The 24,231-nt window shown below is 55.3% G+C and overlaps 1 protein-coding gene across 1 annotated transcript in view; it reads right to left on the reverse strand.

The window, feature by feature from the left end:
* The window catches only part of CPT1A (carnitine palmitoyltransferase 1A), a 58,993-nt gene extending 35,963 nt beyond the window's left edge, over positions 1 to 23,030 (reverse strand). The window contains 4 exon segments of the mRNA XM_045486192.1: positions 1,174 to 1,345; positions 4,477 to 4,616; positions 7,769 to 7,922; positions 22,946 to 23,030. Of these exon segments, the coding sequence (XP_045342148.1) occupies positions 1,174 to 1,345; positions 4,477 to 4,616; positions 7,769 to 7,909 (453 nt within the window). The 5' untranslated portion in view covers positions 7,910 to 7,922; positions 22,946 to 23,030.
* Between the last annotated feature and the right edge of the window lie 1,201 nt (positions 23,031 to 24,231).

Consider the following 24,231-nt stretch of genomic DNA (forward strand, 5'->3'; position numbering starts at 1 on the left):
AACACCATCTAGCTTTATTCTGTGAAGTGTGGGTGCCGTCTCTGACTCTCTCGTGGGTGTTAAATTCTGCTTCTCTGGAAAACTGAAATCTCACAGCCACGTGGGCACAGGAAGTCGGTCTGGAGGAGAGCGAAGCGTGTGGGTGCGGGTGGGCCCGGGAGGTGGAGCTCAGCCGTCACGGGGTGAAGTCGGACAAACGTCCACACGCACGGCCGACGAGGGGACGCTCAGACTACGGGCCCAGGAGAGCAGGCAAAACCCCCTCGGGGAGAAGGGTGAACCGGGGAGACCTGGTCAGACCGGTCGGCTAGGGGAATCACTCAGTCAGAAGACCTTTGAAAGCTGCAGACGGACGTCACTCTACTTTGATGGATGGCGAGCCTAGCACACGCTAATATACCATGTTCAGGACTCCCGGACTCTTTACTCTTTGGCCACACGTGTGAGTCACGGGGAAGCAATGCCCCTGGCAGCAAGGAGAGGCCAACTCCCAGGCCAACCAGCCGAGCGTGGAGGAGAGAGGTCCACAGGGATCCTCCTTTGAAAGTACAAGGCACCCGCACCTGACTCCATGCCGGGTGAGGCGAGCCAGCCACAGAAGGACCGATACCGCGGCGAACGGGGCGGCGGCCTGCCCGGCCGGGGCACTGGCCCCGTCCCCGACATCACCGCACTGTGGGCCTAAACCCTTGCTGAGAAGTGGATCTCGTTCACGGGCTCTTTCCACGGAGGAAAATGGGGCAGGGCGTGAGGAAACTTTGGAAGGAGCTAAGTCTATGGCCCGGAGGCTGATCATGGGGTTGCAGGTGCACACGTCCCCACGGACACACTGCTAAACAGCTACGGCCTTTTGTACGTCAAACTGTGCCCCATAAAAGCACTGAAAAAAAAAAAAAAAAGGAAAAAACCAATACCAGGGGCGCCTGGGCGGCTCGGACGGTTAGGCGTCCAACTTCGGCTCAGGTCACGATCTCACGGTTCAGGAGTTCGAGCCCCGTGTCGGGCTCTGTGCTGACAGCTCAGAGCCTGGAGCCTGCTTCCTATGCTGTGTCTCCCTCTCTCTCTGCCCCTCCCCTGTTCATGCTCTGTCGCTCTCTCTCTCTCTTTCAAAAATAAAAAAAATTAAAAAATCCACACGAGTCCGGCACCGAGGGCGAAGGGAGGCTCTGTTACCATCCAGATCTTGGTGGCGCGGCTCATCTTGCCGTGCTGGGCAAACATCCAGCCGTGGTAGGACAGCAGCACCTTGAGGGAGTAGCGCATGGTGATGATGAGGGCCACCCACAGCCCCGTGCCAAACAGGAGGCCGCTGACCACGTTCTTCGTCTGGCTGGACATGTAGCCGCTAGGGAGACGAGACAAGCCGAGAATGCATTACGCACTGCCAGCCAGAGCAGCCTCCCCTCGACACAAGTGACACTCTGGACCCCGAACCAAAGGGAGGACACTAGCCTGGGTGGCTCGGTCAGTTAAGCATCCGATCTCACGGTTCGTGAGTTTGATCCCCATGTCGGGCTCTATGCTGCCAGTGAGGAGCCTGCTTGGGAGTCTCTCTCTCTCTCTCTCTCTCTCTCTCTCTCTCTCTCTCCTCTCCTCTCTCTCTCTCTCTCTCTCTCTGCCCCTCCCCTGCTTGCATGCACACTTGCTCTCTCAAAATAAGTACACACTTTTCAAAAAAATTGCTAGAAGAGTAGATCTTAAAAGCTCTCTCCGTAAGAAAAAAAAATTTGTACCTATATGGGGAGATGAATATTAATTAGGCTGGTAATAATCACTTAAAGGTATATGCACCTACCAAATGATGTTATACACCTGAAACTAACATGACATTACACGTCAGTTGTATCTCGTTTTTTTAAATGATTCAAGTGTGCTTCAAATTATTAACACAACCAATATACAGAAGCTAAAGGTACTTCCACTATTGAAAAAACCGCCAAGTTAACACCTTATCGTGCTTAAGTGACATTGAAACTAATTATCTGAAGGTAAAATACTTTTGCTCCAAAAATTTGTGTCTTTCTATAAGCCGTCAAATCCTGTGTTCAAGCTTGGGGTGCCCGGGGTGGCTCAGGAGGTTGTGTCTGACACTTGGTTTCAGCTCAGGTCATGATCCTACCATTCGTGAGATCGAGCCCCATGTGGGGTTCTGCACTGATAGCATGGTCCCTGCTTGGGATTCTCTCTCTCTCCCTCTCCCTCTCTCCCCACCTCTGCCCCTCCCCCACTCAGGTGCTCTGTCTGTCTGTCTCTCTCTCTCTCTCTCAAATAAAGAAATAAACTTAAAAAAAGAAATCTTGTGTCCAAGTTTAACTATAGCCTCTGCTTTATCTCTACACTTTCTTTTCGGATAGTGTAATCTGTAAGCCAGCTTAGATCTAGGCATTTAAGAACCTATCTCTCAGATCATCTACGCTTTGGATTCCGAAGTCCTACATCACTGAAGGAAAAGACACATACCTATTAGGTCCACAAAAATTGGAGAGTATCATAACGTTAACAAAGAGATGACACATTCAGGATTTTTAATGTAATATACATATGGATACTTGGATGACAAGCATTAGCAAAAAAAAAAGCCTTCTTTTATTTTTGTTTTTTTATTTATTTTTGAGAGAAAGCCCACAAGGGAAAGGGGCATAGAGAGAGGGAGACAGAGGATCTGAAGCGGGCTCTGCACTGTCAGCACAGAGCCCAACGTGGGGCTCGAACTCATGAACCTTGAGATCATGACCTGAGCCGAAGTCAGAGACTTAACTGACTGAGCCACCCAGGTGCCCCCCAAAAAAGCTTTCTTTTAAAGAAACACATTCCTTCTGAAGCTGCAGGGGCCAGACAAACACAGAGCACACCCCACACAGCCAGTACGTCTATGCTTAGGAAAAACAGTCACCCGGGACCGTCGGAGATGCTCTCCAGGAAGATGGTTCCAGAATGACCCTCGAGCCTGGAAGACGCTGGCTCTTAATCTGTTCTTTCTAAATCTGGGCCAGGGACGGCCCAGTTCACCGCAATTGGTTTAGAGGGAGCAAAGAAACAAATCGTATAAAGGCCCAGATTATAAAGGGCTGTAAATAGCCAAGACTTCTAAATATAATCCAGTGTTAAGAGTCCACACTGGAGAGTAAATTAAAAATCTGTGTTAAACCCACAGCAGTCTGAAACGTACAGAGAAATAGTATGACCCAGGGTGGAGGCCAGCCATCTGCAGGGGTCGGCCTGTGACTCCCCAGGATCGCCAGGACAGGAGGAGCAAGGTTTGCCCAGGGCATCAGGAATGTTGGGGTCCCCGCCTTGGCCTCCCGGGCCCCAAGGCAGCACAGGGGATCTGGCAGGCGTTCAGCCCAGGCACGCTTCCCCTGAAATGATGGCATTTTTATTCTAGGCCCTGCAGACGCTTGTAAAGGCCCCAGCCGGCATTCCTTAGGCCGCGTGGAGGCCGGGAGCGACTCAGCTGGACTCCGGGCTTTCAACAAGAAGGGATCAAGGGCAAAGGGCACCTGCTCAAGGCGACCCAAGGCCACGCTTTTACATTTTTTTCTTTTAATGTTTTGTTTATTTTTGAGAGAGAGTGTGTTTGCGGGGGAGGAGCAGAGAGAGAGGGGAGACACAGAATTGAAAGCAGGCTCCGGGCTGCTTTCTCAAAAGGCCCAGGGTTCATCTGCTCGGCTTAGGCCAGCCCCCGACACGACAGGGACGGCCCGGGAAACGTGAGGACACGCCTGGGCTGCCCTCTCGTCCGTCACTGGGGTTCCCACCGTCCACATGTGCCCTCTGGCCCGAAAAACAAAGCCCAGCTATGGGACGAGGCCTCTGGGGACCGTTACCGCTCTAGTAAGAGACTTTAAAAGGTTTGTCAGTGCAAACAAACAACAGAGAAATAGGATTGGAGGTCTGGCACGGAACAGCCACGACAGCTGGAAGGTACTAGGATGTTTTCCAACCAGAAAATAGGGGCGCCTGGGTGGCTCAGTCGGTTGAGCTTCTGACTTGAGCTCAGGGGATGATCTTGTGATTCGTGGGTTCAAGCCTGCGTCGGGCTCTGTGCTGACAGTTCGAGCCTGGAGCCTGCTTTGGGTTCCGGGCCTCCCTCTCTCTCTGCCCTCCCCCCCCTCAAATAAATACACATTAAAAAAATTTTTTTAGGGGCGCCTGGGTGGCGCAGTCGGTTGAGCGTCCGACTTCAGCCAGGTCACGATCTCGCGGTCCGTGAGTTCGAGCCCCGCGTCAGGCTCTGGGCTGATGGCTCAGAGCCTGGAGCCTGTTTCCGATTCTGTGTCTCCCTCTCTCTCTGCCCCTCCCCCGTTCATGCTCTGTCTCTCTCTGTCCCAAAAATAAATAAACGTTGAAAAAAAAAAAAATTGAAAAAAAAAAAAAATTTTTTTTTAATAATAAAAGAATACATACCAGCGACAAAAATCACTAACGAGAATCGCTAACTTCCTAGAGGGTTTGCGATCTGGAAAGAGTACTTACCTAGTATCAAGGGTCCGATTGATTTTCGCGATTATTCCCAGCGAGGGGTCGATCTTCGCGTACATGGTTGACATCACACCCACCACCACGATGAGCCAACTGGAGGGGCTGGCCGGGTACACGCCGGTGATGATGCCATTCTAGAAACAGAGGATGCACCGTGAGCACGTCCCGCCCACAAAATCCACGGCCCCTAGTAGTGAGGGTAGTGGGATGATGGACAGTGGGAAGGAGGCGTTTGCAGCACAACGTGGCTAAGTGACCACACTGTCACTACTGGAAATCTTCCCCAGGGCCTCCAGCCCCTTCGCTTCCTCTGCTTCTGAGCCAATCCCCTCCCTGGAGCAGATTCCCTGAGAGTGACCCCAGGACATGAGAATCGCCTGAGCCACCAGCTTAACACCGACTCCCCCCATCTCCATCCAGACTGACTCGTGACACCGAGTTAAGGACGTCACTGGGGCGCCTGGGTGGCTCAGTCGGTGGAGCGGCTGACTTCGGTTCAGGTCATGATCTCGCGGCTTGTGGGTTCGAGCCCCGCGTCGGGCTCTGCGCTGATGGCTTGGAGCCTGGAGCCCGCTTCGGATTCTGTGTCTCCCTCTCTCTGCCCCTCCCCCGCTCATGCTTTGTCTCACTCTGTTTCTCAAAAATAAATAAATGTAAAAAAAAAAAAAAAAAAATTCAAGGATGTCACTAAGCCAACCATGAAGTCCTGTCCCCAACCTGCTACACCTGGGATGCCCCAAGACCCCAGCTCCCAAACCACCCCTCCTGCTGCTCTTGAATCAAAAGACCACTCAACCCCCAAGTATTTCCAAGACACCTCACTCCATGTTGAGAATTTGTTGAACCATCCTCCAGCCAACACCCCCACCACTAAAAGTAGCAAAAAACCACAAAAAGTAGCAGGTGTGAGGGCCCGGCAGATATGAAACAAAATTTTGGAAACCAGGTGAGCAGTGTAGCTCCTTATTCTCTTCATTTACGAGTTTGTTTCAAAACTTCTAACTCAAAGAAATTCTTTTTTTTTTAACGTTTATTTATTATTTTTGAGACAGAGAGAGACAGAGCATGAACGGGGGAGGGGCAGAGAGAGAGGGAGACACAGAATCGGAAGCAGGCTCCAGGCTCTGAGCCATCAGCCCAGAGCCCCACGCGGGGCTCGAACTCACAGACCGCGAGATCGTGACCTGGCTGAAGTCGGACGCTTAACCGACTGCGCCACCCAGGCGCCCCTCAAAGAAATTCTTAATAAAGCCATCTCAATAAGAGATTGCTTTGACCAAGACAATGGGTTTAAAAAGCTCTCAAAGCCTACCTGAATTTTGAGAAGACAGCTGCATCCCTACATGGTATTCCCACCCAATCCCCCGCTGTTGAGAGGCGTAAAGGAAAGAGATTTTAAACAAAGCGGGGGATCCTTTTTGGTGTTCTCTGAAGCCAATGTTTTTAAGACAAATAAATACATATATTACGTTATATTAAAATGGGAGGCAGGGGGCGCCTGGGTGGCTCAGTTGTTGAGCGTCCAACTTCCGCTCAGGTCATGAGCTCACGGTCCGTGAGTTCAAGTCCTGCCCATCAGGCTCTGTGCTGACAGCTCACAGCCTGGAGCCTGCTTCAGATTCTGTGTCTCCCCCCTCCCTCTCTGCCCCTCCCCTGCTCATGCTCTGTCTCTATCAAAACATGAATAAACGGCAAAAAAAAAATTTTTTAATAAATAAATAAAACGGAGGCAGGAAGGGTCTAGACAGAAGGTCTCCCGCTCACCCGCCGTCCCCCTGCCTCCCCTCTTGCTCCGAGCCCTGTGCTCCTCTGCAAACCCCTCGGTTAGGCACAGCTGTGCACTCTTCAGCTGTCCTACAAGGTCTTTAAGACCAGAGAACATTTGCACTGGGTTGCAGCGACTGATGGCCACAGCTCTGCACCCAACTTTCTCTTTTCTTGCATTTGAAGGTAAAAAGGGGTTGCTCTGGACAAGGTCGGGTGGCAAAACGCGCTTCGCCCTGTAGGTGGCGCCCTCCCCCACCACAGGTGCCTCTGGGGCTGGCTTGTGACCTGGAGCCCTCTGGCTGTGCCCCAGGCACCTGTCCAGCAAGGCCGGTTCCCAGGGACCTGTCCACCTTCTCTGAGGTCACTGCTCTCACCTACTTTGGCTCCTGGCACCTTCTCAACAGCCCTTCTCTGAGCCACACCCTCTGAAAAGGAAACTGGAAAATGAACACAGTTATCCGTTTCCCTCATTGCTGGTGGGGGTGGGGAGGAACCGGACAATTCTCTCGTCTGAATCTTTTCCATATGTGTATTTTATTCCTTCCATGATTTTGGAAATAAATTGAATTTACAAACAAAGGGGAAACAAGACTCGTGGTTAATTAAAAACGGTGAATACAGGGGCGCCTGGGTGGCGCAGTCGGTTAGGCGTCCGACTTCAGCCAGGTCACGATCTCGCGATCCGTGAGTTCGAGCCCCGCGTCAGGCTCTGGGCTGATGGCTCAGAGCCTGGAGCCTGTTTCCGATTCTGTGTCTCCCTCTCTCTCTGCCCCTCCCCCGTTCATACTCTGTCTCTCTCTGTCCCAAAAATAAATAAACGTTGAAAAAAAATTAAAAAAAAAAAAAAAACGGTGAATACATGTCCGCTCTTTCAGGTAAAGAGGATTGAGAGCATTTGAAGCTTGCTATATTTGAATTTACGTGCACCTCTTTCAATGTTTGGCTAATTTCTTTTTATGTGTATTTATTTTTGAGACAGAGAAACAGCACGGGGGGGAGGGCAGAGAGGGAGACAGAGAATCCAAAGCAGGCTCCAGGCTCTGAGCTGTCAGCACAGAGCCCGACGCGGGGCTTGAACCCAAAACCGTGAGATCACGACCTGAGCTGAAGCCAGACACTTAACCGACCGAGCCACCCAGGCGCCCCAACGTTTGGCTAATTTTATCAGCAAGGTAGCCGTTAGGTAAATTCACTGCAATCCACACAGCTGGGAAACAATCCTTTTTCTACAAGGCGTAAGGAGTTCTGGGCTCCAAGCAGGAGACACGGATGCTGGTCTTTTCCTCTGCTTCTCCGAGCAGGCCCTCTGAACCCCAACTCACCTGCCTAGGGGCGCCGGTTCCCCTGCCTGCCTTCCAGAACTTCAGGAAGCCAGTGAGTGTGTTTCACAAGGACAGAGGAAGTATCAATTACGCGGCAATCACCGCTCTAAAATGCTTTCTCGCCTCACCAGCACCTGGAGGCGTTTTCTCAGATGCTAACGTGAGCGCCTTACAGATCTCAACAGGCATCTGCTAACCTTGAATCTGATGAACTTCTTTTTCCAGGAATGAAGTCCAGACAGGTAGATCTGCTTCAGGGCTTCGTGGCTCAGCCGCAGGTCGATCCCATCTGGGGTGACCGTGAACTGGAAGGCCACGGCTTGGTGGGCTTCCGCCATTTTCAGGAACGCCCTAGGAGGAGGAGGCGAGAGCGTAACGCACCAGCGTTTCACCGGATGTTAGAAAACCCCTTCCACAGCCCTGGGATTCGTTCTGAATTTGCAGGTTTCCTAGCCATTTGACAAACTTAACGGTCCCTTAAGAGATCCGATCCTGGGATTCCATGCCGACCCCTCCCCTGCCTGTCGGGCACTACACAGCCCACCTCACCCTCTGCTCGGAGGCCTGGGGAGGGGATCAGCAGAGTCCAGGAGGGGAGCCCCCTCCCACCCAGAAACCCCCACCCCCTGGCCCCCGCCCCCGGGCCATCCCACGGCACCAACCCTCCAGGCCAGCAGCCCAGGCCACACCCAGCTGACTCAGGAAGCTGGTGGCTGTTCGCCAGCCTGCAAATGCCGCCTGGAGGCTGGCACAGAAGAACCCCAGAGGGTCCACAGGAGTCCGTGATGGCCCTGAACCCCTCATCTTCAGGCCGGGGCACCGGGACTCGGGTGTGCCTGTGGCTGCTGACTTGAGTGACCATCCCGGTTGCCACAAAGACGCCACGAAATCCAGGCGCACGGAGTCCTCGGGAGTGGGTGCTTATGCGTGTCGGAGCCAGGCCCTCCTCCTCCTCCTCCTCCTCCTCCTCCTCCTCCTCGGAGGCTGTGACTGAAACCAACCTGGGTCAGCAACCCGAAGGCTGGAACACTGAGGAGCGCCCACAAACGAACGCACCTTTCCCGTCAATGGCTCCGGGCCGGGTCTCTTCGGCTCCCTTCCTCCTGGCCCGTCTTCTTCCCTGGCCACTCCTGATGCCCTCCCGGCCTCCCTCCCGCACAGCCGGCCCCTCGGCCACCTTCTCTTCCGACACTCTGCCCGAGCGCCCCGCGAGGAAAGGGCAGCTAACAGAGGGGCAAAGTCACCGAGGACCGGGGCAAAAACCCGACACTGAGCTTTCTCACCGCCAACGATTCTCCCGCTTTTATCTGTTTGAGCCTACAGAGTGCGGGCGTAGGACCTACGGAAATCAACAGGTACCGCGCTTTCAAAGATGCCCAGTTACAAAAGCCCAAACTAGCTTAGTCTTCAGCTAATTGGAACAAAGAGCCCCAGGAGAGGCCCCAAAAGGCACGCAGCTTTCATTCGTGCGCTCCTTCCGCAAGAGTTTGTTGACTGCCTCCGGTGTGCCAGCCACAGGGAGGATGGAGACCTTGGCAAAGGTCCCTGCCCCAACTCGGACAGAGAGGCCAAAACAGGGGACCTCCCGGGTGACACAGGAAGCCCAGAGGGCAAGCCTCTCAAGCCTAAAGGAAAACAAGCCTCTAGGTAGAGGTCAAGGGCAGGTCAAGGGCAGGGTGGCTGAGGTCAAGGGCAGGCAGCTAACTTTGGAGAGGAATGCCCAGAGGCAGCCATGGGAGGCAGAGGGGTTTTATGCTAAGAACGAAGGAAAAACATTCCAAGGGCTTTAAGTCACTGTTTCTGTTCTCTAGAAGTCCGCTCTGGCTGACGTAAGGACTGTGGGTGGGGCTGGGAAGCATGACCAGTAACAGGGGGAAGCAGTCTTCCAGGAGACAGGGGCGCCAGTGGGGGACCGGAGGAGGATCCACTCCAGAAAGCCTTCAGAGGCCCCCGGGGGATTCTGGCCCATCCGCTCACGGGAGCCACTCGCGGACACAGGAGAGTGTCTGCGTGGGCAGGACAGGCTGGGACTGGCACACCTGGGGAAGTGTCACCACGCAGCACCTGAGGCTCTGACCTGGTCTGCCAAGCGTTCAAGGTTATCCACGTGTTATTTCATGGGCACGGAGCCAGCCTCCCTCGCCTGGCCGGCTGTGCAGGCCCAGACCCCAAGTCTGAGAGCCGCGAGCTCTCCAGGCAAATGCCTGCTGCAGGTAATTCGGGATGTTGACGGGGGCATCCAAACCGCTCTGAATCCCCTCCCTCCAAAAGCTATCCAAGGGTCTCTAGGATTCTCCAGGGGCCTCACGGTTAACCCTTAGCCCCTCCCCACGAAGATTTCAGGCTACACGCGTGGCAGGCGGCAGGCGTTACGGAGAGAATTCTGCAGAACGTGAAGTGTGGCAAGCAAGGTTACGGACTGGCTACCCTCTCGATGGTTTATAAGATCTTCCAAGGGCTGCACCCAGACCTGAGGGATTATTAATGCAGATGGAACATAAACATCGTGTCTGTAGACCATTCTATCCAAAGGTATGGGTCCCGGGGTTTGCTCAGGAATCTAACCTCCGCCAGGGAGAGGCAGGCGAGAAAGGGAGTCTCTGCGGTCCTTTCCAGGAGTCAACGGCCTGGTCAGAACACTGAATTTAAGTCAGGATTCGCTGGTTTTGATTGCTTTGAACTAAAAGCCAGAGGTAGAGTCCTGAGTGCACCGCAGAACGGACAATTTGGCTCTCCAGTTTTGCAGTCGCCCGGACACCGCCCTGAGCAGAAGTCCCTCTTCGAGCCATAGCGGTCGTTAGTGGACCAAGCGAACCGGACGACACAGGTTTGAAAACTGAAAACTCCCTGTGCACATCTAGTAAGCGAACATTCCACCAATCCTGGCATCACAGCCTCATGTTTAAAAACACTTATGAGGGGCTCCCGGGTGGCTCAGTGGGTTAGGCATCTGACTGCGGCTCAGGTCACGATCTCACAGTTTGTGGGTTTGAGCTCCGCATCCAGCTCTGTGCTGACAGCTCAGAGCCTGGAGCCCGCTTCCGATTCTGTGTCTCCCCCTCTCTCTGCCCCTCCCCTGCTCATGCTCTGTGTCTCTCTGTCTCAAAAATAAATTAAAAAAATAAATAAATAAATAAAAATAAATAAATAAATAAAAATAAAAACAAAAAACACTTACGAGAGGCGCCTGGGTGGCTCAGTGGGTTAAGCGTCCGACTTCAGCTCAGGTCGTGATCTCACGGTTGGTGAGTTCGAGCCCCGCGTCGGGCTCTGGGCTGTCAGAGCAGAGTCCACGTCGGATCCTCTGTCCCCCTTTCTCTCTCCCTCTCCCTCTCTCTCACCTAGGGTTGGGGGCAGAAGGAGGACTGAGTGAGGTAGATAGCTAAAGGGAGGACGGCTTCTTTCTCAGGCGATGAACACGTTCCAATGTTAACTGTGCTAATGGTTGCACATACCCGTAAAGAGACTCATAATCGCTGGAGTGTTCGCTTTGGACGGGCGTGTGGACTGTGGGGCAAGTTAAACCACAATAAAGCTGTTATTTAAAAAAAAAAAAGAAAAAAGAAAAAAAAAAACACTGCCTCAAGAAACTGAAGTGTTATCTATGCAACATTTATGCCCCTAAACCTCTCCTCAAATACAGAATTCCAGTGTCCCACTCGCTGAGAACTCACTCCTTCGAACAACTGTCGGCTCGTGGCATGTGGAAACTGCCGTTAAATATTTTTAGGCATCATAAGATGTTGTTGTTGTTGTTGTTTTTAAAGAGCTGCTATACTTTAGCGATACATACGGAAATATTTATCAGTACAAGTTTGTCTTCTGTCAAGTTTAGGGTCTGCTTCAAAATCTTGGGGGTAGAGGGCATGGACAGACAGAATTATGAACCGTGGGGGCCACGTGTGGGAACTGAAGTCGGGCAGTGGTCACACGGGGGTCTGCTGTGCCCGTCCCTCTTCTTCCGTCGGTGTGTGATCCTCCCTTATCACTTCTGAAAATGTGTTGACTGAAATAAAACACCTGTCTGCTGCAGCTCAGTGCAATCTCACACTCGGAGACCAACTTTCAAAGCTCCCTAGACCCTTCGAGTGGCCGTCAGCGCCCGCCTTCTGGGCACATCTCGCCCGCCGGCCACGTGAGCCGGAAGCCAGCACCCACAGAGCCACGGCCAGGCCCCACCACCCATGCACAGAGTCAAAGTCAAATCAGGAGGGGCCCGTTCACAGGGTTTCTGCCCGCCCACAAGCCAGCCCTTGCATCCAGCGTCCGTAACCGGGGAATAAGCTAGACCCACCCAACGACACCTCGAATGACAACAACAACAAAGGACGAGAAAGGCTACCTGTCGGATCACTGCACCCCCTGACCGACCGCGCCCTGGAACGACCTGCACGACGCAGGGCACACCCTCACCTCTCACCCAGATGCGTGTGGGCAAAGCCTGCCTGCCTGCCTGCCCTGCCTCCCTCACCTCCGAGTCTCCCCCAGAGGAGGGCCAGAATAACTGAGGAGGACGAAGCTCCCAGCACTTCCCAAGGGCTGACCGCACCGGAGGCTGGGGGAGAAGAAAGACCCCCCTATCCCAGGTGGAAGGAGGCAAGCCATTCATCAATTCAGGGACCATCAGGAATTAGGAGGACCCCACAGGAGGCCCGGCAAACTTGACTATACTACACAGCAAGGTCGTTTTCTGCCCCGAACGTTTTAAATCGGGAGATGCTGCAAACATGGACAAGTACAGAACAGTACCTATGAGCCCCCTTCCTGGAATATTAGTTTTCCGCCGTATCAACTTGACCCTGCCCGGTCTCCCACTCTCCGCTCCTGGGTCAGCCTCCCTGGAGTCCCCTCCTGGTGACTCCTGCCATTCTCTCAGCACGGCTGGGAACCCCAACACCCTGTTAAGAGGAAGGGCCCTGGGCCAGCTGGCAGGCCGGGCCTGCGTCTGGAGCCAGGCCACTTAACTGGACAGCTTTTCTCTGTAACCCTTCAACCTTCCAGAATAGCGGCGGTGAAGGGCCTCAGCATGAAGGGGGGCCCGCCGAGGGCCTTGTGAGCAGGCAGCACCCCCCTCCCCCACCTCCTGGTGCTGTTGGGAGTTGGGGAGGGGGGCTCTGCTATGCCCCAGCTGAGAGACACAACTAAACAGTCTGAGCGCTGGCCTCACTCACCATCCTCTTCCTCCCGGATAAGGTGACCGGGCACGTACACTCGTATCTGCTACTGCCCCTCACCCCTGGCAGGATTCTGAGCTGTTCCTCTTCCAGCCCCTCTGCACCCCAGGAGTTAGCCCCGCACAGGGCCCTGCCTGGGGCTTTAACCGCTACCTCACCACCGTTTCCCCTCCTAGAAGCCCACCACTGCCTCCCAGGCTCCGTGCCTCACCCCTGTGACTCGCACAAGCACCGGACCCCGCTAATTTGCAAAGGCATGCCGTCCTCCCACCACTACCCCATCCCATCCCCACCTGAGCACCTCTCTACCTGGGTGGAGAGAGGTGACCTCCCCGGGGACAGAGCTTACGGGCTTCCGCGGCCTGACCCCTGGGATCCATCTGCTCCCCGAGTTCTCAGCCAGCTAGAGGAGAGAATACGTGTACTGGCAGGACAAGCAGGAAAGACCGGGGTGGGCGGAGGGGGGGGGGCGGGGGCAGGGAGGCAGGCTGCAAAGAAAACACAGACGGATGAAAAGAGAGCTTAACTCCCCTTTCTGTCAGTCATTTGTTCTCTCAAATCATCACTGGGCGACTACCAGAGGCCTTAGGACAAGAGACCTGGGGGCGCCTGGGTGGCCCAGTCGGTTAAGCGTCCGACTTCAGCTCAGGCCATGATCTCGTGGTTTGTGGGTTCAAGCCCTGCGTGGGGCTCCGTGCTGACAGCTCGGAGCCTGGAGTCTGCTTTGGATTCTGTGTCTCCCACTCTCTCTGACCCTCCCCTGTTCATGCTCTGTCTCTCTCTCGGTCTCAAAAAAAAAAAAAAAAAGTTAATTAAAAAAATATTAAATAAAAAATAAATAAATAAACAGAACAAGAAATCTGAACAGGAAAGGGGTACCTGGATGGCTTCGTGGGTAAAGCCTCCACCTCTTGATTTCGACTCAAGTCACGACCTCCAAATTTAGGAGCTCAAGCCCCACATCGGGCTCTTCACGGACGGTGCGGAGCCTGCTTGGGATGATTCCCTCTCTCTTTGCCCCCTCCCCATTCTCTCTGTCTCAGAATAAATAAGTAAACTTCAAAAAAAGGTCTAAACAGGAGAGAACAGGGTGACAGGGAAATCACGTTCTGGGAACACAGACTGGCCGCCCCTGCCCCAGATGGCGCGACCGAGTCACGGGGAGGCCCCTCGGGGAGTATTCTCGATGCCAGGCCACCTCTCGCTGTGCACCTGCCAGACCAGCTCAGCAGTAAACTGGAAGTCAACAGCTTCAGGCAGCGAAATTTCTCCAACGTGCTGAAGACACGTGTCTCCGTGGTCTGGGGTGCTGTGGGGCACCACGGACCCGTTTGTTTCCCCTGGCCCCGCAGAAATCCTCCCTGGCTGCACCAGGCGCGGAGAGCGCCCGCCTGGACCCCATCCGCTGGTGAGCTTTGCACAAACCTCCTCGCCTGGGACACACCTGGGCGCCACGCCCCCAGGCTGAGCGTGGGAACCACGTAGCGGTGCTACTTTAGAAACCACGAAGGCCACCAGAGGGGAGAGGTGCTTCCAAGGACGGTGCCAGAGACTTAAGCACCTTACGCTAATCCGCTCTCGGAAAAACACCGAGGTCCAGAGTAAGGCGCTCTGGTTGAGAGCGACGACCTATTTATCCCAATTTTTATAAATTCCCATCACGGGCCTATTAGGTGGCTGCTCCTACAGCGTCCCAAGCTCACTCCCCCAGGCCCCTCCGCTTGGGCCAGCACCCCGGCCGCCCCGACCATGATGGGGGTGGGGGCGGGCCCTGCTAACCCCAACTCACAGCTGGGATGCCTTCTGCTCTGCTCCCATCCTCCGGCTCCGCACACCCAGCTTAAAGCTCCCCTCCTGCAAGGCTGCCTTTGAGTCCACATTCCCAGAGAACAACGTCCCACCGGTTCCGTTTGGTGATCCTACCCACACTGACTGGCTGATGACTCTCACTCACGCGTCTTTCATTTAATCTCCCAACGGAAGCGGTGAACGTCTCCGGGACACGAGTCCTTGTTCAACTGTGAGTCCAGGGAGGACCACAGACAGTTCTCCCAATGCCAAGTGAAGAAGTTGGAGCGGGGCGGGGGTATGACGCCGCAACAGCTCGTTCAATGTCGGTCAGATTATTTTAATTTCGCCCACTTTGCCCAATGCCACTCACTGATCTCTGGCCAATAAACTGGTCTGCACTCCCGTGTTTCACGCGTCCCTGCCTTTGTCTTCCTTCTCCTCAATCAATTCCTTTTCTCCATAACCGCAGAGGTCAGCGGCCCGCCAATCGTAACACTAGCCATCCCGAAGCCGGGTCCCCTTCCCCTCCAGAAGGCCGGCCATGGTGCCACCGCCAGCCCCAGAGGTCCTGGGACGGGCAGCCGCTGAGGAAAGGAGGTGAAAGGTCAGCCCAATGCCAAGTGCTTAGTTGGATTCCAAAACAGGGGTGAGAGGTGGGGGGGGGGGGAAATTCAGACATGGAAATCACCTCCATAATAAACAAACATCGGACCTGCCATGTGACATGGGACTTCCAACCAAAAATATATAATTCTGTGCTGTCAGAGCTCTTCCAACAGAGCCTTGAACCCAGATAGGGAGGTAGGAAGGAAGGTAGGAACGTAGGTAGGTAGGTAGCTAACTAGCTATGACAGATAGGAGATGCAGACTCATGTTTGTGCTTTTAGCAACGAAAATACAAAACACTCCTTCTACCAACCTGTTTGGCTTATGCTGGACAATGTGATGCCCATTTCACCCAAACTGCCCATTTAATTCCCGCCAGAGCCGGGGCGCCTGGGTGGCTCAGTCGGTTAAGCCTCCGACTTCGGCTCAGGTCACGATCTCGCGGTCTGTGGGTTCGAGCCCCGCGTCGGGCTCTGTGCTGACAGCTCAGAGCCTGGAGCCTGTTTCAGATTCTGTGTCTCCCTCTTTCTCTGACCCTCCCGTGTTCATGCTCTCTCTCTGTCTCAAAAATAAATAAACGTTAAAAAAAAATTTTTTTTTTTAATAAATAAATAAGAAGGAAAAAAAAAATAATTCCCGCCAGAACCCACGGAATGGCAGGAATTTACCAGGGAGAAGACCAACGCTCAGGCGTCGAGGCACACATACCTGCCCAAGGTCACGGCCAGCAAAGAGCGGAGCTGGGGGATCAGACCCACGTCCGAACCCCCAACCCACGTGCTTACCTGCCAGGTGAAGGAGACACTCCATTCAAAGTGCCACGGGAGATCGCTACAGCTACGACACAGATGCGAAAGTAGATCGCTCCGCTGTAGCCAGAATGATGTGACTGCAGTCAGCAATAAAACCACAGCAACTACAAACACGACCAGTGCCAACTCTAAAATCGTTCTCAGGCACCCATCTCCCCGCTACAGTTGCACAATCTACTCGCACGCGGGAGCAGGCCCTGTCTCCTACGGCCCAGCACAGCATCAACAGCGGGCAGTGACTCTAGGGGCACAGCCTGTTTCCCTCATCAGGGAGGAAGCTGGGGCCAGAGGACACTCGGGCCACCACCCCTGGAAAAACTCTCGAGGGGAGACACTGCAGGCACCATCTACAGCATCATCTTCGACGGAGGCCAGAGCGGCGCCGTACATCCCTCTGGGGCCCAGCGACCAGTGTCCGGGATGGTTCTGCTTGGCCACACAAAGCTGGTTCGGCCTCCAGGATGGACACAACACGGGAGGCCATGTTCCTGCCAAGCAGGACTACAGAGATGGCACCTGAGCCGGCCTCAGTGCTGCTACCCACGGCACTTCAAGGAAGGTACCAGAAGGTTCCGGAAGGGCATCAGCCAGGGAACATCCAGACCTGCATGTGTGGCAAGGTTCATACCTTTCTTTTCTTTTCTTTTCTTTTCTTTTCTAAGTAATCTCTACACCTAACGTGGGGCTCTAACTTACAACCCCGAGATCAAGCGTTGTGTGTTCCGCTGACTGAGCCCGCCAGGCACCCCAAAAAGGTTCGTGACGTTGCTCAGATTCCTTCTTGCTCTGTCAGTATTCCGTATTCCCGCTACTACAATCACGATTAGGGCGAGGAGTTAGGCGCAGGCAAAAATTAGCAGTAACAGTACGGAAAAGAAAGCACCCGTCCACCCGTGTGTGGGCGCGTAGCTTTGTGCCCGTCGTGTGCCGTGTCATACTCACTTGCAGACATGACTCTCCGTGATTGTGCTCTTGTGTTTTCTTGATAAGTGCGTATGCAGATAAATACAGATTATTTCCCTAACCTGATGGAGGCACCTTAGAAGCAAGAACGTGAGACGCAAAACTCACTTTGTGTTTCTGGGAGGGCTTCGTGTGCAAGAAACGGGCAGGAACGGTCACGAAGGAGGTGGGGTCTCTTGAATCCACCACTGGGCATTTAATATTTTCATTAATTAACTGGCCATACAGTTAACTTACTGCAGTCAAGTGTATCATAATACGCCATTCACGTTCATGGAGTAAATACGCCAAGACGAGGCAGGTTATAGAGGGAATTCTGAATCCTTACACCTTTAAGTCTCTGGGAAAACAACAGCTTCTGCCTAGTGACCTAGTGAGGTGCTGTAAAAAATAAACCAAATGTGGGGCGCCCGGGTGGCTCAGTCGGTTGAGCATCCAACTTCGGCTCAGGTCATGATCTCACGGTCCGTGAGTTCGAGCCCCGCGTCGGGCTCTGTGCCGACAGCTCAGAGCCTGGGGCCTGTTTCAGATTCTGTGTCTCCCTGTCTCTCTCTGACCCTCCCCCGTTCGTGCTCTGTCTCTCTCTGTCTCAAAAAAAAATAAATAAATGTTAAAAAAAATTTTTTTTAATAAAAAAATAAAATAAACCAAATGCAAATTTACACCTAGTGTGGCCCCACTCCAGGAAGTAATGGCTAATCAGACGAACGCAGAGAAACGTGACCTGCGCAAAAGAATTGGGGAAAGGTCACTGGGGGTCACATTTTTGTAAAGAAAATACAGAATGTCTTGGCAGTTATCTGCGCCGCCGTTCAGGTATTTTTTCCAGACGCACGCCCACGAGGACCTGCCCCCCCAGCCACACCGTCAGCAATGCCGCTGCCGAAGAAGCTTGCGTCCCCGCAAGAGAGACCCCCGGACCTCTGCTCATCCCACGCCGTTCCCACAAGTGTTCCCAAAACCACCGGCAGGGGGGCCTTCACCCACAGCATGCTCTTCACCCAGAAGTGTAACTGAACTTGGGAAATCACAAGTTCCAATTCAGGGACCGGGAGCACCGTCATACCCGTAATCCCTGCCTGCGGCCACGGGATTATTTGCCAGAACCCGTGCCCACTTTACACCCTCAAGACTAGTGTCACACCCGGGGGCCCTCCCTGGTGACAAAGAACAACAGGTGTCGGGGGCACCACTTTACAGATGCGGAAATGGACACCCGGAAACACGCCCAGTGGGCACGGACGTGGGCCCTCTGCCTGCACTGCGGTCCGAGAAGCAGCAGCGTGCTGCAGGGAGAGAGCACAAGCTTCAGAGAACACGAATCTGACACTTACCGGGCCGTGTGTGCAGGTGTGGAAGAGAGAAAAGGCTCGAGCAGATGTCACAGCCTCACCACGAGACCCTTTGCCCGGCCTATAAAGTATGAGAATATCCAGCCGTCACATCAAGTGACGGGCCCAACACATCAGGTCTTCAATGCAGGAACACACTGGAGTGTGCCGGACTCCCAACTGGAGTCCCAGGCTCCAGGAACATGGGCTTCTGTGTGGATTTGCCGCCTCGCCTCCTTCTTGCCAGCGGACCCCCTCCCCTCACTCTATCCGCTCCCCGCACCCCGTGCTGGCATCGGATACCCACCCCCCAATCATCTGACTTTGACATTTAGCTTGCCACAGCACTGCTGGGCTCATTTCTAGTGTCCCTTGTTGTACCTGCCACTGTACAACAGAGGGGGCTTGAGAAAGTAGAAAGAAACCTAAACTCTTCACCCTAAATCTTTTTTTTTTTTTTAATGTTTATTTTTTGAGAGATTGACAGAGTGTGAGCAGGAGAGGGGCAGAGAGAGAGAGGAAGACACAGAATCCGAAACAGCCTCCAGGCTCTGAGCTGTCGGCACAGAGCCCGACGCGGGGCTCGAACCCACGAACCGTGAGATCACGCCCTGAGCCGAAGTCGGAGCTCAACCGACTGAGCCACCCAGGCGCCCCACCCTAAATCTTTTTTAAGGGCACTAGAGATGCTGACATGTAGGAAAACTAGTGATCAATGCATTATCTCATAAATGAGGAAGTCTTCCATAAAACGTAAAATGTGAGTTACAGCACACGACAATGTCTGAAAGCCATAGTCATTTTGTGTTTGCTTTTAATATAAACATGTATTGGGGTGCCTGGGTGGCTCAGTCGGTTAAGCGTCCGACTTCGGCTCAGGTCATGATCTCATGGTTCCTGAGTTTGAGCCCCGTGTCAGGCTCTGTGGTGACAGTTTGGAGCCTGGAGCTGCTTCGGATTCTGTGTCTCCCTCTCTCTCTGCCCCACCCCCACTCGGACTCTGTATCTCTCTCTCTCTCTCTCTAAAAATAAACATAAAAAAAAAAAAGCATCTGACTTCAGCTCAGGCAGTGCGGAGACTGCTTGGCATTCTCTCCCTCTCTCCCCTTTTCTCTGTCCCCACTACACCCTCTTTCTCAAATAAATAAACTTAAAAAAAAAAAGTTTTAGGATGACACTCAGGTTCCTGGGATGGGTTGGTGAACCACCACATCGGGAGTACGGAGGAGTCCTTTCCTTTTAACCTCAAGAACCTGGTGTCCCACAATTAGCTGATAATTTCTAGAAGGCAGAGCAGTAGCCACCCTATCCCCCGGCCCTCCACAGTGGCAAATACCCTACGTACCCCCAAAGACGCAGGACTCGTGCAGTGGCAAAATTTCTTTCAATTATTAACTTCCAACAACATTCTGGGCAGAAAAACAACCCATGCAAAATTACAGGTGGACATTCTGGAGAACTGAGGCTCTGGAGCACCTCACCACAAAGGTCAGCTGGCTTCAAGCCCAGGGTCTGCTGGGAACCCAACGTCCACCCAGTATTTGCACGGGGTAGAAGGTGAACTTCACAAAAGGCAACAGAATGTCATAAATCAACAAACATAAAGTACTCCTTACTTGTGTTAATTAACAGATTGAACAACAACACGCCCCGTACAGCCTACACTATTTCTACAGGCATCAGAGACTGTTAGGCTGGTGGCTTCTGGAGAGGGGCCCCGAGTGCCGAGGCCAATCCCGCGTTAACCCCCTTCATTTTGCACCGTGTCAAACAGAAAAATCCTCGCAGGCCAAGCTCGGGAGAGGCTCCAGCCATTCGAAGAGAACAGAGGCCTCATTAAAGCGGGCCACAGAGAATCTCTGAAACACACTCGAAACGTGCCAGTTTTCTTTTATTCTAAATCCTCCGGGAATCGAAGTTCAGGCTCCCCCCCCCCCCCCCAGCAACCCAACTCTGGCCCGCCAGCGATAACCACGCGGAGTGACTCAACGTCCTCTCCCACAAAGGAAAAACTGCACCCGATCAAAGTGCAGAAGCAGCTCCGGGCCAGAGCGGGCGCGCGTTTCCGCCTCCCACCTTCCCCGCCGCCCTGGGAGCCCAGGCTGCGTCTCTAATTGCTCAGCTGGAACGCGGCCCGGAGGGCACCGCAGGCAACTGCGGCCGGCGCGCCCCGCCCCGCCCCCACGGCGCGCGTCACGTGACGGCTGCGAAAAGTAGGGGAAAGGTTACCACGAGCCCCGCCCCCGGCCTGGCGCGCCCGAGGCGCTCAGATCCTGTTCCACCCGCCCGGCTCGGGGAGACCTTCCGGAGCGAGCTGGCCCGCGTCGCCGGCGCTGCCACCCTCCTCCCCCGGCGACACGAAGCGCCTCTCCGTGGGAAGGCCGAGCCCCGCGTGGCCAGCCCTGGGGACAGCTGAGGGCTCAGGGCGCCCTATGCCACCCCACACCCAAACTGCAGCATCGCGTCCCGGCGCGCCCGAAGCGCGTCCGGAAGGGGCTTGCTGCGAAGCCCCGGGGAAAAAGTAACAGTGTTTCTATGAATGGGCACGCGGGGCCAGGGTTGCATAAGCGCAGGCCCTGGCCCCAAGACTCCCCGGGGGCCCACGCTTGCCCACTAGATTCCCACTGGTCTGGGGACAGGCCAAGGGCGGCAGCAGCAGGGACGCCAGGTTTCTTCCCTTCGCCCCTGGCTTAGGCCACTTGTTTTCAGTGCAAACTCGAAAGGTTATTTCGGCCTGTGCACCGTGGCAATTTCTGCCACTGTGATACAAAGTATGTGCGCTCCCTTTTCTCTGTTTGATTTCAACAGATGGGAGTTCAGTGTACAAGGTCGGGTCTAGAAATGTTTCACCGGAAGGAAGCCGGTCGTTTGTATGCGAAAAGGAGCCCCCGGGCGCACAGAGGCAGCACCACCCCAACCCCTGAGTGCTGCACACAGTTCACATCAGACACGATGGCCCCAGACGACTTACAACCAGACGCTGCCTCGCCTCTGCGATCAGCACGATCATCAGCATTATGTCCTCATATTTACGCCACACTCCCCGCGCGTCGCCCTACATACTTTGGAAAGGCGGGGGGGGGGGGGGGGGGGGGGGGGAATGCTCGCCGGCATAAATGAAAGACCAGTGAGTTCAGCCATTTTTTAATCACTTGGTTTGGGGTTCAGAAGGAAATAAGCATGCTTGAATATCTGGAATGACCAGAAACCCAACGCCTATGCAAGAAAATGGTGTAACAAAATACACGTTTCAAAAGAGTAAACGGATTTTGTCCGGTACCTTACAAAGTTACCGGTCTCCCACAAAAATCTGCCCTTAAGTATTTGAACTACACAAGGAGCACAGAGGAACCGAAAGCCTGTCCTGAGTTGGGAAAACGACGTCTGTTCCCTACTGAATCGGGTTGATTACTCCGGGGTTTTAACTCTTGGTGTTAAAAAAGTCAGGTCGGCTGGAACGAAAGCCAACCATCAATTTACATTGTAAAGACGCTGACCCAAGGCCTTTCCGAACAAAATGAAAGGAACTGGTCGTTGACTCGCCGAGGAGGCTGAGGTTTGGAGCTGCCTCCATCCCGGCCCGGGACCCCGGGTAGCTCCGCCACCCCGACCGCGCCGTCCCGGCAGGAAGGGCCAGAGCGCCCAGGCCTGGTCACGTGACGCCCCTCCTTTCCCCCCCCCCCCGCCCCCCGCCGGGCCGCTGCCGGGCTGGGAACCCGCCGCGACCTTGGGCAGATTCACGGCGCCCACCTGCCCCGCACCGGGGGATGGGGGGCGCTCTCAAGCGGGGACCCCGGCCGGGCGCCCCGATCTCGCTCACGACGGGTGCTCCGACCGCGCGGGGAGTCCCGCGTCAAGGGCGTGTCCCGACGGCTGCAATGCGGGGGCGGCCCCAGGAGGCTGGGTGGACTGCGCCCCACGGAGTCCCGAAGGCCGAGCGTCCCTCTAGCTCCCACTGCGACCCCTGGACGGCCCCCTAGGCCCAATCCACCCCCCGGAGGGCGAAGGGATGCGGCGGGATCGAGAGGGGGTTGGCGGCGCCCAGCCAAGTCCAGAAGGCCGAGCACCCCTCCTGCAGCCTCACCGACCCTCGGACGGACCCCCAGACCCAATCCATTCCGAGAGTGGGGTGGGATGAGAGGAAAGGGGCTCTAGCGGCCCCAGGCCGGAGGCATCCTGCCAAGTCCGGAGAACCAAGCATCCCTCCAGCTCCCGCACTGTACCTCCCGGCGGGCCGATCGACCCTCGGGCGTAGTACCCCCAGACCCAATCCACTCCTGGGAAGTAAGAGCGAGAAGGGCGAAAAAAGAGGCCAGTATCCCTACTGGTCCCGAGCTTGGCGCATCCTGCCCAAGTCCGAAGGGCTGAGCATCCTTCCCGCTGCCGCACCGGACCGGCACGGGAGGCCCGCGCGCAGACACACCCCTAGGCGGACCCCAGACCCAATCCACCGCGGGAGGTGGGGAGTCCCCGACCCGCTCCCGTTTCAGGCTCCCCACGAACCCCGCCGTCCTGGCGAGGCGATGCCGGAGGTTCCCCTCGGCGCTGCGGCTCGGCAGGCGGCCCCCGCACCCCCCGCCCTCCGGAGTCCGGACCCTGGCAGTCCCCGCGCGCCCCACCCTGGCGCCGGCCGCAGCCCGCGAGCCCGCGCCCGCTCGCCCATCGTCCCCGCGCGCCCAGCCTCGGCCCAGCCTTACCGAGTCGGCAAGCGGAAGCGCGGCGGCGGCGGCGGCGGCGAAGGCGGCAGCGGCGAAGGCGGCGGCGGACTGAGCGAGCGGCGAGCGAGAGCCGGGGGCGGGAGGGCCGCGGGCGAGGCCGAGTGCACCCGACGCCGGCAGCCGCCGATTGGCTGCCGCTCGCGGGGCTTCGGTGCGGGCGGGGCTGAGACTCCCGGAGCGCGGCGGGTCGGGGGCGGGACCTGGGCGGGGCGGGGCATCGGCGGGGCGCTTAGGGGGACGCGTCAGGTGAGGAAACCGAGGCTGCACCGAGGCCCGCCACCTGAGCCTCTGCCAGCCGGGGGCCCAGGGCGAGATTCCTCACCCTGGAGACTCTGTTTTCTCATCCGAAAAAATGGGCCAACTCATTTGGCCCAGGCCCATGAGAGCGTTTAGCGTGGTGCCTGGCTCATGCTAGCCCTTTACAGCCATTGCCCGTATAATCCTCAAAGCACCCCTATAAATAGCTGATCCCCGCCTGGGCTGCAGAAGGGATCACTACTTGCACGCGATCACACAGCTAAGAACGTGGATGCGGCGTTGGGCCCGGGTCTGACTCCAGAGCCCACGTCCCCAATCGGACCTTATCCCCAGCTGATGCGATCCCGAGGCAGAGCGGCTCGCCGAGCCAAAACGCTTATGCGAATTCCGGTGACCTTTCTGAGCCTCCTTATCTAAGTGGGAGAAAAATACCTCCCACGGGGCCTTTGGTAAGGTTTGGTAAATTAATTATTCAGGCACCTAAAGCACTGTTGGCCCCAGGAAAGACATGGCTGGGGGGGGGGGGCGGTCAGAGTGACCGAGAGACCCCTGTGTGGGTCACTGAGCTCAGGAGAGGCGCCGAGAGTGCAGTCACCGGCCGATCCCAGGAGTCTAGGCCGCTGGCAACTGCCGCAGGGCGCTCAGGGAAGTGTGGGCAGAGCTTCCTTCCCGCCCCGCCACCCCCACCCCTGCCCCTTCCCTATCTTCGCCTGAAATTTTCCCAGGCCCTAGCCGGGGGTCCCGGATACAGCAGGTGCTCCATACATGCACCTGTTTTAGGACAGAGACCCGGCTCTGCTTAAGGTCAATCACTTCTTTTATGAAAACCCCATGCTTGCCTCCATCTAGGTCTGTATTATCTGGTCCTTACCCCTGAACGGCTTAGAAGAGAAAACGAAAGTTCTCTCTTGTTCCCGCCCCCCATCCCTCTGCCACCACCACACTTAACCGTTGGTGCACACTCTCCAGACTGCTTTCAAGAAAGTCACGGGATCCGCTGTTTTTAA

This window comes from Leopardus geoffroyi, chromosome D1 (genome assembly GCF_018350155.1).
Source record: "Leopardus geoffroyi isolate Oge1 chromosome D1, O.geoffroyi_Oge1_pat1.0, whole genome shotgun sequence".
Taxonomy (NCBI): domain Eukaryota; kingdom Metazoa; phylum Chordata; class Mammalia; order Carnivora; family Felidae; genus Leopardus; species Leopardus geoffroyi.